At 46.3% G+C, this 19,598-nt stretch overlaps 1 protein-coding gene across 4 annotated transcripts in view; it reads left to right on the top strand.

Annotated features, from left to right (window-relative positions):
• INSR (insulin receptor) overlaps positions 1–19,598 on the top strand; it is a 205,119-nt gene that overhangs the window by 162,719 nt on the left and 22,802 nt on the right. For 2 of the 4 annotated variants that reach the window (XM_066278459.1, XM_066278457.1), the window contains 7 exons: positions 4,116–4,275; positions 5,632–5,734; positions 6,757–6,824; positions 13,451–13,695; positions 15,095–15,205; positions 15,661–15,820; positions 17,624–17,753. In XM_066278459.1, coding sequence (XP_066134556.1) covers positions 4,116–4,275; positions 5,632–5,734; positions 6,757–6,824; positions 13,451–13,695; positions 15,095–15,205; positions 15,661–15,820; positions 17,624–17,753 — 977 coding nt within the window. The remainder of the gene's footprint in view (positions 1–4,115; positions 4,276–5,631; positions 5,735–6,756; positions 6,825–13,450; positions 13,696–15,094; positions 15,206–15,660; positions 15,821–17,623; positions 17,754–19,598) is intronic. The other 2 variants (XM_066278458.1, XM_066278460.1) reach the window with 1 other exon arrangement.

The raw sequence follows: 19,598 nt of genomic DNA, 5'->3' as shown, positions 1-19,598 counted from the left end.
CACATCTACCCTTGGATCCCAAATAGTCAGCTTTGACAATGATTTAAAACTGAAATCAGCAAACTATGACCTGTGGTCTGAGAGTTGTAAAAAGAAACAAAGAAGAATGTGCTTCAATGTGAGTACAACGGCCAAGCCTGGCATCAGTATAGAAGGGGACCTCTCAGGGTTGCGGAAAGGGAGGCGGGGCTCGTAGAGAGTCATTCCTGTAATTTTATTAATATCTTACTCTATATACATTAATCCCACATGTCCTAAAGAAATAATTCAAAATTAGGAGGAGGTATAAAACTTTATTCATAAGATTTTCATCTCTGACAAAAAGTACAAGCCACGAGACATATGTCTGTTGGAAATGGAAATAGATACATAAAAATTAGTCTATCCTTAAAATGGGCAAGTGTGTGACCTTTTACATGGGGTATAGGAAGACCTTTGTTCAGTATAATGTAGAGGTTGAGATTAGAGGCTCTGGGTTTAGATCTTCACCTTCTACCAGCAGTTAAGAAACCCTCATCAGAATTGAGATGCATTCATATACCACACAATCCACCTATTTAACATGCACAGTTCAGTGGTTTTTAGTGTATTTACAGTACCTGTCACCACAGTCGATTTCAGAATATTTTCATCCCCCCCAAAAGAAATCTCACCCTCACTTTAGCCATCACCCTCCCCATCAAATCATCTCAGCTTCTTTTCTCTTTAGTTCCACTTTCTGTCTCTGAATTTCCCTGCTCTGGACATATCATATGAATGGATCATACAGTATGTGGCCTTTTGTCACTGGCTTCTTTCATTAGCATAATGTTTTCAAAGTTCATCCACACTGTAGCTTATATCAGTACTCTATACATTTTTATGACTGAATAATATTCCATTGAATGGATAGACCACATTTTGTTTATCCATTCATCTATCCATGGACATGTGGGTTATTTCTACCTTTTGGCTTTTAGGAATCATGCTGCTATGAACAGTCATATACAAGATTTTGTGTGGGTGTATGTTTTCAATTCTCTTGGGTACATACCTAGGAGTGGAATTCATGGATCATATGGAAACTCTACATTTAACTTTTAACTGGCTTAAAGCAGCTTGCTGTACCATTTTATATTTCTGCCAGCAGTGTATGAGGGTTTCAATTTCTGAACATTCTTGCCCAACCCTGCTCTGGTCTATCTTTTTATTATAGCCATTGCTAGTGAGTGTGAAGTGGTATCTCATTGTCATCTTGGTTTGCATTTCTGTGATGGCTCATTGTGCCCATTGTGTGTTGGGTCTGAGTTGTGCCCTTCCCCAATGGGACTCTTCAATTTCAGGATGTCAGGGTAGGCCCTGAAACCAGTGTGGGGGGAAGCACAGCTTCCAAGGGAATCTGAGGTGTTGTTGGTAGCATGGAGGAGAATATTGATTCTGTGCAGTAAGCAACATGTGTTTCTACTGGAGACCAAACATCCTTGATTTAGTCCTGCTGTCTCCATCCCATCTGCCTGGAATTCTCCAGGCTTGAGCACTGAAACCCTGCATCCTAGGAACGCTTTATTCCCCGGTAAACTGGGACCTCTAGTTACTGATAGAATCAATCGGAGTCCGAAAGACCAGTGTAACAGGCTTTATTGAGAGAAGACCTGCTGGGCTGTCTTGTAAGGGAGAGCAGCCTGGTTTATGCACAGTAATTTTAAAAGCATTTAGGGGAGGAAGGAGGATACAAGCCGGCCTGTCATTGGTAGAGTAGTTAGGCTGTTCTGCGGAAGTTTTAACTTAGTACGAAGTATTACCTTATATAGAAGTAGATGTCAAAGGGTGATAGAGTAGAACAAACGGTTGGAATTTACAAAATGGTGGGGAAAGACAAATTGAAACTTAAAGAAATGAAACCTATGTTCGTAACCTGAAGAACTGAAACCTATTAGGTACCTGTTGGCATCGGACCTGATCCTATGTTCTTCCAGTTGCCTCTGCTTGGCTTGCCTGTCCTGTTCCTGGAGCCCAAAGGTCACCAATGATAATTCCCACCATGAATCCCCACCAGCCTCGGCCCTGCCTGCCCCTGCTCCGAATCCAGACAGACGAGCCCTTTTCAACAGTTAGGGGAAATTCAACATTTAGGGATGGGGGGAAATTAAGAGAGAGTGAGAGGTTACAGTAACTTTTTAAAAAACCTTTTCTTAGACAAGACTGGTCAATGATCTCCAAATTACAAAGCAAGATAAAAATATTTTTTACACCATTATGACTTTGCCAGCTTTACAAAATCCTCGTGTGTGTGTGTGTGTGTGTGTGTGTGTGTGTGTGTGTGTGTGTGAATGGGGAGAGCTATATCAAGTTCTAGGTCCTTCCATTGTGCTCCCTTCTCAGTACCCCCCCTCAAGGCACCTGGGCCAAGTAAGGCTGGAGGATGGTGTCCCCTTTGTTCTGGATACTTGTTACCTTTGGATTCTATGTTTGCTTATTTATCCCCTTCTACTTGGTGACTCATCCTTCTTGGAAGAACCTTTGGACTAGAGCTCCCAGCCCCACCTCCAGCCTGATTTGTTTTCTAGCTGCTGTTGTCACCTGATAAGCTGAAATTTTCCAGGCCAGCTTTCTGCATGCCTGATGAGCTCAGAATTGTTTTGGAAAGTTTTCAGAATTTGGCCCTGTAAGCCTCAGGCCTTTCCTGATAAGCTCTGGGGTTATCTCTGTTTAAATGTTTATCACCAGGGTGTATATGATTATCTTCTCTCTTTTATCAGACATTTAGATAGATCCCCAACTTTTTAAATGAAGGTAGAAGAAAGGTAATAAAGGGTAAGGAAGAAAGGAGAATTTAAATATGTTCTTAAGAAATTAAGCCCATGTGTTCTTCTGGTTCTGATGAGGCAGGAGCCAGGAGGTATAGGGGAAAGGCCTGAAATGTGATTTAGGCCAGGGGTCCCCAAACTACGGGCCGCCCGCGGGCAGCATGCTGCCCCCTGAGGTCCCCTGAGGCCATTTATCCGCCCTCCTCCGCACTTCTGGAAGAAGCACCTCTTTCATTGGTGGTCATTGAGAGGAGCACATTGACCATCTCATTAGCCAAAAGCAAACCCATAGTTCCCATTGAAATACTGGTCAGTTTGTTGATTTAAATTTACTTGTTCTTTATTTTAAATATTGTATTTGTTCCCGTTTTGTTTTTTTACTTTAAAATAAGATATGTGCAGTGTGCATAGGGATTTGTTCATAGTTTTTTTTATAGTCTGGCCCTCCAACGGTCTGAGGGACAGTGAACTGGCCCCCTGTGTAAAAAGTTTGGGACCCCTGATTTAGGCAATGCTGGTCCCTTCTTTCCTGCCCTTCTGAGACTTGTCTGGAGGCCTGGGGAAAGTATCCCACAGTGGTTACAAGAAGTTTCGGAGCCAGGTAGTTCGGGGCAGCCATTCACAAGCTAGATCTCTGATGAATCATTTCACATCCTCAGCCAGGACTGGGCGACTATTTTTGTATGCCTGATTCTGTACAGGTTGTGAGCTAAGAACTGCTTCCATGTCTAAAAATGCTTGAGAAAAAAGTGAGAAGCATAGTATTGCATGATGCATGTAAATTATGTGAAGTTCAACTTTCAGCCTCCACCGTGTTTTATGGACACTCTTCCATGCTTGTTCATTTACAGATGTCACAGATTTAGGATTTGTCTCTGGTTGCTTTTGCTGCTTTTGATGGCAAGGTTGAGTTGGTGACAGTGACTGTCAGGCCCCTTGAAGCTGAAAATATTCCCTATCTTGCCCTTTACCGCAGAAGTTTGCCAACTCTGCCCTAAGCCTCACTTGCCTAGTCTCTAAGGAGAGACTACACCATGGGATTGTTTTAAGAATTAAATGAAATGATCTAGGTCAAATGGTTGGCTGTGGTTTAGGAAAATTGACTGTTATCAATCACGATAACCTCTGTTTCTGCTTCCTTGTCTGTAGAGCTAAGGTTCTAAAATTCTAGAAGTCTCGAAGTTTCATGCATGTTGTACTCTGGTTGTGCTTTAACTCCTGGTGTGTCATTTCTGAGCAGATCCTGACCATGACATTCCTGCCCTGGCTTGATGCTCCTGAATGTACCGAACCCAGCCCCCTTCACCCTGCTCCCCTCCTGTCTTCCAGGAGCTGCACCTCTGCGTCTCCCGCAGGCACTTTGCCCTGGAGCAAGGCTGCAGGCTGCGTGGGCTGTCCCCCGGGAACTACAGCGTAAGAGTACGGGCCACCTCCCTGGCAGGCAACGGCTCCTGGACAGAAGCTACTTATTTCTACGTGACAGACTATTGTGAGTCTGCATGGTGACTTGGACAATTTGGGTCTGTGCTTACTGCTAGGAACAGCAGACATTATAGAGAATAGTGTGGGGGTGGTTAGAGGCTATGCCTGCTAGCCCTGGACTTGACCTCTGGGTCAACTGGCTGCTGCTGTGTGACTGGCACAAGGTTCTTGTCTTCTCTGACCTTGTACGTCCTCATCTGTCCATGGGGATAATAATAAGATTACCTCTAGAAGTGAAGGGAGATTTCAGTGACATCATGGAAGTCGTGTGGACGGCACAGGGCGAGTCTGATAAACACATCAGTTCTGGTGACCTAGTGTTTAGATCTTTATTATTAGCTAGGCCATATCCTCCAGTGGAGGAAGTGAGAGCTTCTCTACTCTGCCTGGGGTGTACTCTTGATGTTCATGCAGTAAGTGCCACCAGTGGGCCAGCTGGACACACTGTGAACAGGAGTTGGGAGAGGTAGGGAAGGCTGAGCTGGTCAGGGAGTGCTTCCTGGAAGTGGTGACATCTTGACCGAGACTGGGAAGAATGTACAAGTGGGGGCAAAAGAGTATGTTTAGTCTGGCATGTGGTAGGAACCCCAACACTAGAATAAGTGAGCAAACAAATTACTTGGAAGGAGGGGAGATTCTAGACCAGGAGGAGTGGGGGCTTGGTGGAGAGGGGTGAGATGTGGCTTCTGCTTGGCTGGCTGGATGCCACATACCTGGCACAGTGGGAGTGTGGAAGGTTAGGGGTGAGTCTTGCTGGGATGGTCCTGATCAGGGTCAGGACTAGGATGAGAGTTTTGGTACCACCCGAGTGCCCTACACTGTGATTCTGACACTATGCACTGGAGTTAGCACAGAACCCACAAGTTTAAGAGCATGGTTTCCAATAAGACTACTCTCACTTAGATGCCAGATGTAAATTTGGGCTTTCTCCAGGCTACTTGCATTTCTGACCAACTGGCCACAAATTCAGGGGTTCCCATGACCCCTTCCTATTAGAGCATTTGCTATAAGGGCTCACAGAACACAGGAAAGTGCTATAATTACAAAGACAATTTTATTGTAAAGGATATAAGTCAGGACAACCCAAATGAAGAGACACATAGGACAAGGGCCAGGAGGGTCCTGGACACAGGCTGCCATGTCCTCTCCTCGTTGATCAGGACATGTCATGTCACCCTCCTATTAGCCCCAGGAGCCAAATATTGTTTCAGGACTGCTGAGAAATAAGGGCCTAGGAGACCAGCAGAGAGGCTCAGGGACAGAAGACGGGGACAAATGTGTGGCCCACCATTATATGTGTAGATGTGATTTGTAGTATGTCCACATTTTGATACAAAACCTGTATTTCCTTATTCTGTTTCAGTAGATGTGCCATCAAATGTTGCAAAAATTATCATCGGCCCCCTCATCTTTGTCTTCCTCTTCAGTGTTGTGATTGGAAGTATTTATCTATTCCTGAGGAAGAGGTTAGTATGGTGCCTGATGGCTAACAACCAGCTTTCCAGAAAAACTAAGCCTAGATATATAGATATAGATACAGCTATATCTAAGTTTGTTATAAATTTTACTGATCTAAAGGATGTGTAGTATGCAGTTTACAGATAATGATTGTAATACAGTATACAGTCTAGAAAATTATAAATTCCATCACTGCATGCTTTTGCTGATTTTTTTCCTTGAACCTTTGTATCTACAGTTAATCTATGATAAACAAGTATTCTTGAATGTTGACTGATATTTAGTATTGTTAAAGAGTAGGACAAAAATGAAATAAGATGTATATGGTCAGTTAAAAGAGTAGCTTGCAGAATCAGATAATTCTTAAATATTTAATATTTTCTGAATGTTTGTGCTATTTGCAATATCATGGCTACTGATGACACATTTAAGTTTAATCTGCATAATTAATGTCTTTCTTTTTTTCTGTCATTTTCTCAAGCCTATACAAACAACAGAACAAGAAGTCAAGTCTTGATTTGTAGTGTTTGCCTATCTCCATGGTGTAAATATTCCCACCATAACCAATTTCAGGCTATAGAAGTGATGTCACTGAGTGCAGAGTTGAGCAGGGATGTGCATATATTTACAATCATGTAACCAAATGAGGGGCCATAGATAGCCTTAAGGGTGCTGACCATAGTAAGATATAGTATGATAATGAGGAAGTAGTGAGTTTTGAATATTTGAATATTGTTGCCTTTACTTTTATTTTTTGTTGTTGTTGCCTTTACTTTTAATATAATATATTTAATTGTAAGCCAATATAATTTATTGTTGAATGATGGTTATATGCAACAACTAGCTTGCAAGTTTCCCAAAACTTTAGCAGTTGTTTCTTGTGAGCTAGATGAGATGGCTCCAGAGTGGCCCTGGTGCAGGGGTGCTGCCGAGAAGGGCGCTGTTTGCACTGGGCAGGCCTGGAGCCTGTAGGGACCCATGAAGTCCTGTGGGAATCTCAAGGTGGAATGCCTCCCTTTTTCTATTCCAGGCAACCAGATGGGCCACTGGGACCACTGTATGCTTCTTCAAACCCTGAGTATCTCAGTGCCAGTGATGGTAAGTTCTGCCCCCTTCCCTGTGGGTGGCCAGAATGCTTCTGTCCAGTCAAGTGAAAGTCAAGGGTTGACATGAGATGTGCCCCTTGCTGCAGAAACTCCATCACTTGGAGCAGTTGGATGTGTGCTGTCTGGCACCTGTGAGGATGGGTTGATTTAGCTGGTCTAGGACCTGTGGACTGGGTGGGAAGGCCAAGAACCTGGCAGCCCAGCTGTGGGGGTGTGAGCATAGGGCTTTTGCCAGAGAGTGCTGAGGGTCAGAGTCAGAAAGCTGTGTCTGAACTTGGTGCCCAAGCTGGGAGGTGGGAATTGGAAGTGAAAATGGGAGACTGTGGATAAGGTGAAGAAGACAAGAAGCAGAGACAAGATAGGGTGGGTGGGAGACAGTGTGCAGGCCTGGGCAGGTCCACTCATGGCTAAGTCTGGGCTTTACCATCATAAATTGTGGGTTCACCCATGACAAAGGTTTGGTGTCAGGTTTTGCTGGGGCAGCAGCCCACACTTCATAGTGGAGCCCACAGAACAGAGGGTGTGCCCAAGCTCCCTCTGAGGTACCAGGGACATATCTGTTGATGGCTGCTGAGAATGGATGTGGTGCTGGTGGTAGGAGCATGAGTCCGACATTCATATTTCACTTGATTGTACCCAAGGGCAGTGAGTGAGCCCTGTAGGGAAGGCCTACCTGTTCCCTCCCAGGGGAAGGCGTCTGCTGCATTACAAGTTTCTGAACTGCTTCAGGCAGCAAAAATCAAAAAATGACTTTCAAGATATGAGCTCCATTGCCCAGTAGGATGCTGGCTTGGGATACAGGTTGTTTTTTTTTAAGGATACCCTTGATTTGTTTTAATCAGGTCTAATAAGACATGCAGGCATATGAAGGAAGATGTTTATCCTCAGTTCCCTAGAAATAGGAGGCACATACTACTCTAGGCCACATGAGGGTTAACCAGGGTCTGTCAGGGGCAGAGGGAGGGGGAAACATGGGCGGAGCCTTTATTCTGGTTTCTGGTGCTGGCTTGTGAATACTTTCAGGGGGCTCTGGGACCCAGGGGCTGCCCTGGTTGTCTGGCACCTGTCCCTTGGTGATAAATGGTGAAGGCAGGTAGACAGTGGCCCTGAATGTGAGAGCTCCATAGAGGAGGTTGGGGTGTGGGCTCTGGATTGGCTGGTTTGCATGTCAAAGGCGTTTCGAGGTGAATCTTGACCATCTCTAGGGCACATCAGTCCTGTCCGTGTAAGCAGGACCCCAGATGTCAGAGTGGCAGAATGGAGAAACTGTCAAAGGTGGTCAGTGCAGGTGGGAAGGTGTAGGGGAACAGGGTGGGAGGGAATGAACACTGGTCAAGGAGCCTCCTCCCCGGTTTGGGAGTGGTGTTGGTACTGCTGCCAGTGAAAATGAATCTGCAATATTGAAAGGAAAGAATTTCAATTGCACAAACACGGAGAAGTTTAAACGTAGTGGCAAGATTTATTAGTGGAAATGCACACTGTCCGAGACTCCAGATTACCCTCTATATATTGAGGCTTCCTGGGCCTTCGTTGGACTCTCTCCTCAACCAGTCTTGTGACTGGACCTGCCAGTGTTCACGCCTCCTGTCCAATTTTGACTTCCATTGTGCATGTCCTAAGATGGGAGAATTTCCCCTTCACTTCCCCCAGCAGCGGACAGCAGTCCTTTTGGGGAAACTCCCAAACCTGAGTCCAGAGGGGTGAGGCTACATGGACTCTGAGGACATAATGGATTCTTTTTTCTTTTTTTTTTTTGTATTTTTCTGAAGCTGGAAACCGGGAGAGACAGTCAGACAGACTCCCACATGTGCCCGACCGGGATCCATCCGGCACGCCCACCAGGGGGCGATGCTCTGCCCCTCCGGGGCGTCACTCTGTCGTGACCAGAGCCACTCTAGCGCCTGGGGCAGAGGCCAAGGAGCCATCCCCAGCGCCTGGGCCATCTTTGCTCCAATGGAGCCTCGCTGTGGGAGGGGAAGAGAGAGACAGAGAGGAAGGAGAGGGGGAGGGGTGGAGAAGCAGATGGACGCTTCTCCTATGTGCCCTGGCCGGGAATTGAACCCGAGACCTCTGCATGCCAGGCCAACGCTCTACCACTGAGCCAACCGGCCAGGGCTGGATTCTTGAAATGTGCAGTTGGGCTTATGAATGCTTTTAGCCTTCTAGAAAATAAAGCTAAATGTGAGGTTGCAGTTTCCTACTGAAGCAGGCCCTCCTTTTATTAAACTTTAATATTTTGACTCCTTCCGACTACTTTCTTCTCTCTTAATAACTAGCTCACTGCCGGCCTGACCTGTGGTGGCGCAGTGGATAAAGCGTCGACCTGGAAATGCTGAGGTCGCTGGTTCGAAACCCTGGGCTTGCCTGGTCAAGGCACATATGGGAGTTGATGCTTCCTGCTCCTCCCCTCTTCTCTCTGTCTCTCCTCTCTCTCTCTCTCTCTGTCTCTCCCTCTCCTCTCTAAAATGAATAAATAAAAAATTTAAATAAAAAATAACTAGCTCACTGCCTACACCAGGGGTCCCCAAACTTTTTACACAGGGGGCCAGTTCACTGGCCCTCAGACTGTTGAAGGGCCGGACTAAAAAAACTATGACAATCTCTATGCACACCGCACACATCTTATTTTAAAGTAAAAAAACAAAACAGGAACAAATACAATATTTAAAATAAAGAACAAGTAAATTTTAATCGACAAACTTACCAACATTTCAATGGGAACTATGGGCTTGCTTTTGGCTAATCAGATAGTCGATGTCCGGTTCCATATTTGTCACTGCTAGCCACAACAAATGATGCAAGTGTTCATCGGTTAGTCTAGATCGGGTTGGGCATTTTAAATTTTTCATCCTAGAAAATGTCTGTTCGCAGACATAAGTGCTGCCAAAAATTGTTGACATTTTAAGAGCATGGTTCCTGATATTAGGATATGTCTCTGATGAGAGAGAGGCATAGAAATTAGGCGAGTTGTTTGACTTGAATGCGTCTTTCAGAGAGTCACAATTCTGCAGTTCAGCCAGTTCCACTTGGTAAATTGAATCCACATTTTCAACTGTCAATAGAAAATGGGTTACGGAAAAGCTGAATGTCCTGTTCATAGAGATGAAGCTCTTTAAATCTAAATTGGAACTCCTTTTCCAACTTTTCCAGTGAATCCACACATACTTCTTTTGGGAATGCAATCAAGGGTTTTTCCGCTAACAGATTTTGAGTTAAAGGGAGATGGCAGAAATTTTCCTCCTTCACTTGTTTAATAAGGAGGCCTGATTTTACTTCAAATGCTTTTACATGTGATTGCATATCACAGATGAGCTTCCCTTTTCCTTGAAGTTGCACATTGAAACTGTTGAGTAGCTCTGTTACATCTGTCAGAAAAGTGAGGTGCCATTTCCATTCTGCATCATTGAGCTCTGGTACTTCTTTGTTTTTTGAAAGCATAAAAGCTGTAATCTGTGGAAGTAAGTCATAGAAATGTCTCAAAACTCTCCCTCGACTCAGCCAACAGACTTCGGTGTAGTACAGAACATCTTCATAGGCCACATTTAGCTCAGACAGAAATTCCTGAAATTGCCTGTGGTTTAGTGCATTAGTTCTAATGAAGTTAACACAACATACCACAATTTTCATAACAGAGTCCCACTTCAGTGATTTACTACATAAGGCTTGTTGGTGGATGAGGCAGTGTATGGCTATTGGATGAGAATGGTTAAGTTTGTCCCTCTCTAGGTTAATGCGAGCAATTACTCCTTTCTTAGGCCCCACTATACTAGGCGCACCATCAGTTGTCACACTGGATAGTTTAGCCCAGTCCAGCTCCAAATCCTTCACAGTTTGGGAAACCTTTTCATAGATATCCTCTCCCGTAGTTGTTCCTTTGATGCTTTGCAGTGCAGCAAGCTCTTCTGTGACTTCTAAATTGTCATTCATCCCAGGAATAAAAATTAGAAGTTGTGCAGAATCACAAACATCATTGCTCTCGTCGAGTGCCAAGGAAAAATAAGAAAGTTTTCTCGCAGAGTTTTGCAAATGCTGATGCAAATTGTCCCCCATTTCTTCAATCCTTCCTGTTATTGTAGATCCTGAAAGACTAACTGTACTAAATAAGTCTGCCTTTTCTGGACACATCTCTTTGGCAACAGAAAGAAGGCACTCTTTAACAAATTCTCCCTCCACGAATGGTCTGCCAGCGCACGCTATTAGCTTGGCAACTTGAAAACTTGCTCGCAGTGATGAAATATTTAGCTGCTTCTGCTTCACAAAAGTATTTTGCTGAGTTGACAATGAATTTTTCAGTTTTAATATTTTATCTTTTCTCACATCTCCAACCAATCATATTTATCTTTATGTTGAGTTTGATAGTGTCGACGCAAATTATACTCTTTGAACACAGACACTATATTCTGACATATCAAACACACAGCTTTTTCCTTGTACTACATGAAAAAGTAATCATAAGTCCACTGTTCTTAGAATATCCTACACTCTGAGTCAATTTTTCTCTTTTTTGACGTCATTGTTTCCTAGGGATTCCAAATTGATAATAGTTAAATACCAATATATATATGCTCTCTGCCCCTCCATATAGGTCCTATGCTCTCTGCCCTTCATGTAGGTCCAGGCCTCTGCCTCCCATGTAGGTCCAGGTTTCTGCTCACAATGTAGGTCCATGCCTTCTGCCCCCCCCATGTAGGTCCATGCCCTCTGCCCCCCATGTAGGTCCAGGTCTCTGCCCTCATGTAGATCCAGGTCTCTGCCTCCCATGTAGGTCCATGCCCTCTGCCCCCCCCCCCATGTAGGTCCAGGTTTCTGCCCTCATGTAGATCCAGGTCTCTGCCCCCTATGTAGGTCCATGCCCTCTGTCCCCATATAGGTCCAGGTCTCTGCCCCCCCCATGTAGATCTAGGTCTCTGCCCCTCATGTAGGTCCAAGTCTCTGCCTCCCATGTAGATCCAGGCCTCTGCCCCCCATGTAGATCCAGGTCTCTGCCTCCCATGTAGGTTCAGGTCTCTGCCCACAATGTAGGTCCATTTTTAAAATCCAATTAAAAAATAAATAAAAAATATACTTACCTAGTGCGGCAGCCGCTGCCGCGCTGTGGACCCGACGCCTCGGTCTTCAGTCTGTCAGGCCTAGATACGCACGTCGCGTGCTACAACGTCGCGACGTGATCATCTAGGTAGGACAGTGAGCACCGAGCGCAATACAGGAAAGAGTTCCTGTATAGCAGCAGGTGCATTATTTCAGTTGTAAGTGCCAAAGCGCTTACAATTGAAATGAATCAGGAACCAGCTGAATCCCCATAAGTGCGACGGGGGCCGGGTAAAAGGCCGTCGCGGGCCGTAGTTTGGGGACCCCTGGCCTACACTACCACCAGTACTGCATGTCAGAGGTGGGGCAGCTAACCCTTGGGCTGCCTCGTCACCTACCATCCTGCTTCCTGTGGGACACAGCAAAGGCAGAGGGTACAAGGGTATCCAGTCTGGGCTGCACTGTGGCTCAAGCGTCTTTAAGGTCAGAGAGGCCTCCAAGGGGTACACACAGGGAAAGATCCAGGCTCAGGGCCCCGGGGGCTCAGGTTGGGCATCTCTAAGTTTATGTGGGTGCAGGGTTCTTGTGATCCAGTGTCTTTTCATGAGTTTTGGTGACTCTGTGATTGGCTAGGGCTGCTCTAACTTCATGCCAAACACTGGTGGCTTAGAAAACAGAATTTTATTTTCTTACAGTTCTAGCAGTTGAAATTTTGAGGTCAAGGTGGTGGCAAAGTTGGCTTCTCCTGAGACTTCTTTCCTTGGTGTGTGATGACTGTCTTCTCCCTGTGTCCACACATGGTTGTCCCTCTGTGTGTCTGTGTCCTAATCTCCTCTTATAAGGACACCAGTCATGTTGACTAAGGCCTACCCTAATGACCTAATTTTATCTTGACTGTCTGTTTTAAATACTTTATTTCCAAATACAATTGCATTCCGAGGTCTTGGCGTTGGAGCTTGAACATACGGATTTGGGGAGGGACACAGTTTAGTCCAAAACAGTGACAGTACAGAGGCAGGCAGGAACTATTGGGAGTTTTCGTAAGAGGCCTTTGTGCGTTTATCTGTGCTCATTGCTGAATAAGAAACCACTCCAAACTTTGGCCTAAAACCACCATTAATTAGTTCACAATTTGGTGGATCTGTCCTGGAACTGTGCTCGGCTGGGCGTTCTTCTGGTCTCACTTATGTGGCTATACCTGCCTGTGGGTCAGCTGACACTGGGTGGTCCTGCACAGGCCCATTCACAGTCCGATGTTTCACAGGCTGGGTGGTCCCCCAGCCCCTTCGCACTTTGCAGAGACAGCGAATAGCATGCTTAGATAGCGGGCCTCTGAATCAGACAGATAGGACGATGGGGATAGAGGCTCAGCTCAGCGTTTACTGGACAGGACCTGGGACTGGTGCTGCTTTGTCCTGAGCCTCTGCCATCCCCTCCATGAGGGCAGGGACCCATGTTTGTCCTGTTCTTGGCTATGTGCCTGGCACAGGTCCTAGATCACAGAACTCACTTAATGAATATTGGCAGGGGGCTTGGGTGGGTGGTGGCTGGGGATGTCCCAAAGATGCTGTGTAGATAAGTGAGGAGTAGTGTTCCCATGTTCTGTGTATGTGCCGGACGAGTGGGAAGTGCCTCGGGATAAGATCACCCTCCTGCGAGAGCTGGGGCAGGGCTCCTTTGGCATGGTGTATGAGGGCAACGCCAAGGACATCATCAAGGGTGAGGCCAAGACCCGAGTGGCGGTGAAGACAGTCAACGAGGCGGCCAGTCTGAGGGAGAGGATCGAGTTTCTCAATGAGGCCTCTGTCATGAAAGGCTTCACCTGCCATCACGTGGTAAGTCCTGCGCTTGCCCTGGGAGCAGACAAAAGCCACTTTTGTTAACCAAAGACGAGTTCAGGCTGTAATAAAGAACAAAAGGAATTTATTTGAGCAAAAGTTGCAACCCTAGAGACCCAGAATCAGGTAGCAACTACACTGGACTCTAGAAAGAACAAAGAAGGGCCGGGTCTGTAAAGGCAAAAACCCAAGTGTAATTCATTCCTGCAAATGAAGGCTGGTGGCCGGCCATCAGGGCTTGGTTAGTTTCAGTGTGCAAAGGAGGGGTGAAAACGACAGGAAAGAGGGCAAGTGCCCAGGTTGTTCCAGGATGTTTATGGCTCGGCCTTGAGCTGAGTTTAGCAGCAGGTTAGCAACTTAATAGCAGCTCTGAGAGCGGAGGCACAAGATGTATAGAGACCCCACTTCCCTGAACACCTCCTGACTGTCTGTAGTGGCTCTTGGCAATGCTTTTTCCCTTTTATTTCTTTTTTTTTTATCATCACTTTCATGCTGGTTTCCTGTCCTGCTCAGCTCTGCTGTTTCTCCTCTTATCAGAGAGAATGAGGACAGTGGGTGTGGACCCCCTGCCCAGCCTCAGCCTGGCTAAGCATTCCACCTCACCTGGAGCCGAACTCCTTGTCCCAGTGCTTTCTGGAGTCTTCCATCTCATCCTCTTCTCAGCTCCTTTTTAACCCATAAACAGTGGAGCACCTCACCCTGCTCCTGCCTCAAGTCAGTGCACACTCTTCCTGGCCTCCTGCTTCCACATGATATGGTTTCTCCTTGGACCTGTGTCCCCTCCTCTTTGCACTGCACATAGGAGCAGAGTGCCCGCTCTGTGCTGAGCCCTGTTCTCATCTCCGTGATGCAGGAGATTTCTGCTCTTGTGGGGCTGCCAGCACAGCAGGTGGAGACAGACTCCAGACCCAGGTTCATTGGTAGGAGAGGCTGCCGTGGTAAGGTGAGAGGGAGAGCAAGGCTGGACATTGGAAGTTCAGGAGTGGGGAAGGTGTATTTGAGCAAAGACATAAAGGATGTAGGAACAGCCGGGTGGACATGTGAGGGAATAGAGGGTCAGACAGAGGGAACAGCGAATGCAAAAGCCTGAGGTGGGAATGTGCCTTGTGTGCTCAGAGACATCAAGGAAATTTCTAATGATTTGCTTTAGAATGTTTTCATATGTGGGCAGGCCTGTCTGCTCCTTCCCACCAGCCTGTGAGGCCGGCATTCTCCCTTCTTTGCTCTCCCTCCCCAGAGTTTTGACACTGGCATTTGAGCTGGAGAGGCCAGGGTTTACCACAGAGCACCCAGGAGCAGGGTGCTATGTGACAAGACAGGGAGACCTCCACTAGTTGAAATCTTCCCACAGACCCTCATCCAACACCTCCGCCCACCCCCCATACTTGCTCTACAGGTCCGCCTCCTGGGGGTGGTGTCCAAAGGCCAGCCAACACTGGTGGTGATGGAGTTGATGGCTCACGGGGACCTGAAGAGTCACCTCCGTTCTCTGCGGCCTGAGGCTGAGGTGAGCTGCTCCTGGGTGCCCCACAAGGAGCTCCTTCCTGCCCGAGTGCCCCCATGTTGCTGAACATGACCTCCTGTTTTTTGTTTCTTTTTTAATTTATTTTATTTTATTTTTTACAGAGACAGGGAGTGAGTCAGAGAGAGGGATAGACAGGGACAGACAGACAGGAACGGAGAGAGATGAGAAGCATCAATCATCAGTTTTCCAAACACCTTAGTTGTTCATTGATTGCTTTCTCATATGTGCCTTGACCACAGGCCTTCAGCAGACCAAGTAACCCCCTGCTGGAGCCAGCGACCTTGGGTTCAAGCTGGTGAGCTTTTGCTCAAACCAGATGAGCCCGCGCTCAAGCTGGCGACCTCGGGTCTCGAACCTGGGTCCTCTGCATCCCAGTCCGACACTCTATCCACTGCGCCACCGCCTGGTCAGGCTATGACCTCCTGTTTTGACTTTAGAACAACCCCAGCCGTCCTCCCCCCACCCTGCAAGAGATGATCCAGATGGCGGCAGAGATCGCAGATGGGATGGCTTACCTGAATGCCAAGAAGTTTGTGCACCGAGACCTCGCAGCTCGAAACTGCATGGTCGCTCATGATTTTACCGTCAAAATTGGAGGTTGGTCTGGCTTTCTGCTTTGGAATGTATGGCTCGGGCCATGGGCTGTGACAGTTTTTTCCAGTGGTGAAAAGGGCCAGGGTTTGTGGTGGGGGCTTGATTTTCCCACTGTATTTTTTTTTTCAGTTTTGAGAATTTTTTTTTACTTTAAACAAAATTTTATTTTTCAATTACATTTTAAATTCAGTGTTATTTTAGTTTGTAATTTTGTCTATTAACTTACTCATTTACTTCTTTAAATAATATGCCTATAGCGTGTATGTGCAAGCCACTGAAGGAAAGGCTACCTGTGTGATGATGAAGGGACCTCTGTGGTGTTTCTGCCTTCGTGAGCTTGCCGTCTGTTCTGCACCATCTAGCACATTAGCCACTGGCCATATGTGGCCATCTACATTTAAATTAACTTATATTAAGTAAAATTAAAAATTCAGTTCGTTGGTCGCATGAGCCACACTTCAGGTGTCCAATAGCCCAGTGGCTGCCATACTGGATGGTGTGGGTATAGACTGTGTTCATCACCACAGAGCTGTTCTGGGTGAACAAATAGTTCACACTCCTAGACAAGGTAAAGGAGATGGGAAAGGAATGACGAAGGAAATGGACTTCATGACAGAGAGGAAAGACTTCTGTGTGAGAGGAGGCACCGTTCACCCAGCGCATGGAGGATTGGAAGTTGACCTAAGTAACAGCATCCCAGGGGTAGTTTCAGCACATGCAGAGGCCATGAGGCTGGAGGGATGGCTGATGTGGTGTGAATAAAGTGAATGTAGAGGGGACAGAGCAGCATGAGATGTGAGGTTAGGGAGAGAGGCAGGAGCCAGAACAGAAGGATCTTGCAAGCTGTGGTAAGTCATCTAGATGTTATCCTATGCACCCTGTGCAAAGCGGGAAGCTATATGAGTCTTCAGTGGGAAGCAGGAAATGATGTCATCCTTTTATAATCCCCAAAGAGCTTATCCTGTCTCAGTAAGGGAAGCAGGAAGCAACACAGTGATGTCATCCTATTTATGTTGCTTCTCTTGGGCAGTGGTCTGTCAGGGTGAGGATGGAGGGAGTCCTGTAGGTGAGAGGGGGTGGTGGGCCTGTTGGTTCCAGGGCAGTGGAAAGGAGCAGATAGTTAGAGGGATGTGGGGGGGAGTAGGTAGGACTTGCCACTGTTTTATATGTGGGGTGTGAGGAAATGGGTGGTCAGAGGAGGACCCGACTCTGGGTTTCTGGCAGGGCAGCTGACTGTTAGGTGGGGTCCTGTCCAGTAGGGAGAGTGGGTTGGCTGCAGAGAGTCAGTCATTCAGTGTGGGAGGCTTGTGAGTCATGGGTGGGAAGGAAGAGTTTCTGAGAACGGGATTCCCAAGCTCCGGCTGGAATGTTGCTTCTTTGCCACTTGATGACCCCTTTTCCTTCCCTTTAAATCAGCGGTTCTCAACCTGTGGGTCACGACCCCGATGGGGGTCGAATGACCAAAACACAGGGGTTGCCTAAAGCCATTGGAAAATACATATTTATTATACAATACATTTTTAAATAAAATATGTATTTCCGATTGCTTTAGGCGACCCCTGTGTTTTGGTCGTTTGACCCCCGCCGGGGTCGCGACCCACAGGTTGAGAACCGCTGCTTTAAATGGTAGCTTGTCCTCTCTCCCCATCCCATGAGCACCCTCAGAATCCATTCTCCCTGGATTTGGTGGCTACCTAGGTGAGCACAAACCTGGATCAGATGAGCCCATCTGAGGTCTGCACCGGGGTGATGGCAGACACCTGAGTCATGGGCTGGAGGGTGAGTTTGTGAACTGTTTGTTGTCAGACTTTGGAATGACCAGAGACATCTACGAAACGGATTATTACCGAAAAGGCGGCAAAGGTCTGCTCCCGGTGCGCTGGATGGCACCTGAGTCCCTGAAGGATGGGGTCTTTACCACTTCTTCTGACATGTGGTGAGTGGTGCGTGGGTTGGTAGATGGAACATGGGGCTTTCATTCCAGGTTGCTCCACTGGTCTGAGGGGGCAGTTAAAATCTGCCTTCCTTGTGACCACTGAGAAAATGAAGAGGATGTCATGTCTGAGGATGCTGGCACAGCAATGTTATGTTCCAGCTGAGACTAATCTTCTAGGCATTTCTGAATGCAGCATAAATTTTTTTTCACTTTTATTTATATAGATGTTTATTTTTTTAAGCGAGAGACACAGACAGACAAATAGGAAGGGAAAGAGATGAGAAGCATCAACTCCTAGTTGTGGTACCTTAGTTGTTCATTGATTGCTTCTCATGTGCCTTGATGGGGTGGGGGTGCTCTAGCCAAATCAGTGACCCCTTTGCTCAAGCCGATGACCTTGGGCTTCATGCCATTGACCATGGGGTTGTGTCTATGATCCCATATTCAAGTGGGTGACCCCACACTCAAGCTGGTGAACAGCATCCCAGGTTGGCGCTCTATCCACTGCACCACCACTTGGTCAAGCTGTTTATGTATTTTTCAATTACAATTGTGACTGTTTTGTAACTTCCAATTTGTACCTCTTCATCCTTTCACCTTTTCCATCCAGCCACCCAGCTCCCCTCTATCTGGCAACCCTCAGTTTGTTCTCTGTATCTATGACTTGTTTCTGTTTTGATTGTTAGCTTATTATCCTTTTTTAGATTTCACATATAAGTGAGTCAGTGTATTTGTCTTTCTCTGTATGTTTTATTTCACTTAGCATAATATCCTTAAGATTCATTCCTGTTGTTGCAAAAGGTAAGACTTCCTTCTTTTTATGGCTGAATAATAGTCCATTTTATATATGTACCACTTCTTCTTTATCCAATTCTCTATTGTCCTTTTTTTTTTTTTTTTTTTTTTGTATTTTCCTGAAGTGAGAAGCAGGGAAGCACAGAGACAGACTCCTGCATGCGTCCGACTGGGATCCACCCAGCATGCCCACCAGGAGGCAATGCTCTGTTGCAATCAGAGCAATTCTAGCACCTGAGGTGGAGGCCATGGAGCCATCCTCAGCTTCCTGGCCAACTTTGCTCCAATGGAGCCTTGGCTGCAGGAGAGGAAAAGAGAAATAGAAAGGAGAGGGGGAGGGGTAGAGAAGCAGATGGATGCTTCTCCTGTGTGCCCTGGCTGGGAATCGAACCCAGGACTTCCACATGCTGGGCCAACACTCTGGCACTAAGCCAACAGGCCAGGGCTATCCAATGGTCTATTAATGGGCACTTCGGCCTGACCTGTGGTGGTGTAGTGGATAGAGAGTCAACCTGGAATGCTGAGGTCACTGGTAGAAACCCCAGGCTTGCCCAGTCAATGCATATATGAGAAGCAACTACTATGAGTTGATACTTCCTGCTCCTCCCATTCTCTCTCTCTCTCTCTCTCTCTTTCCTCTCTCTAAAACAGTTTTTAAAAAATGGGCACTTACTTTCCTTCTATAGTTTGGCTATTATAAATAACCGGACAGTGAACATAGGAGTTCATATATCTTTCCCAAACTAGTGTTTTTGGATTTCTTTGGATAAATATTCAGAGATGGAATTGCTGTGTCATAAGATAGTTCTAGTTCTGATTTCTGAGGAACCTCCCTACTGTTTTCCATAGTGGCTGGATCAATTTGCAGTCTCACCAGCAGTGCAGGAGGGTTCCCTTTTCAACACATCCTTACCAACAACTGTTTGTTGATTTACTGATGTAGCCATTCTGACAGGTGTGAGGTTTTAATGTGTATGTCTCTGATGATTAGTGATGAGCATCTTTTCATATGTCTATTGGCCATCTGTGTGTCTTGGAGAAATGTCTATT

This window comes from Saccopteryx bilineata, chromosome 4 (genome assembly GCF_036850765.1).
Source record: "Saccopteryx bilineata isolate mSacBil1 chromosome 4, mSacBil1_pri_phased_curated, whole genome shotgun sequence".
Taxonomy (NCBI): Eukaryota; Metazoa; Chordata; class Mammalia; order Chiroptera; family Emballonuridae; genus Saccopteryx; species Saccopteryx bilineata.
The sequence above is the reverse complement of the archived record's forward strand: the minus strand, read 5'-3'. Positions and strand labels throughout refer to the sequence as shown.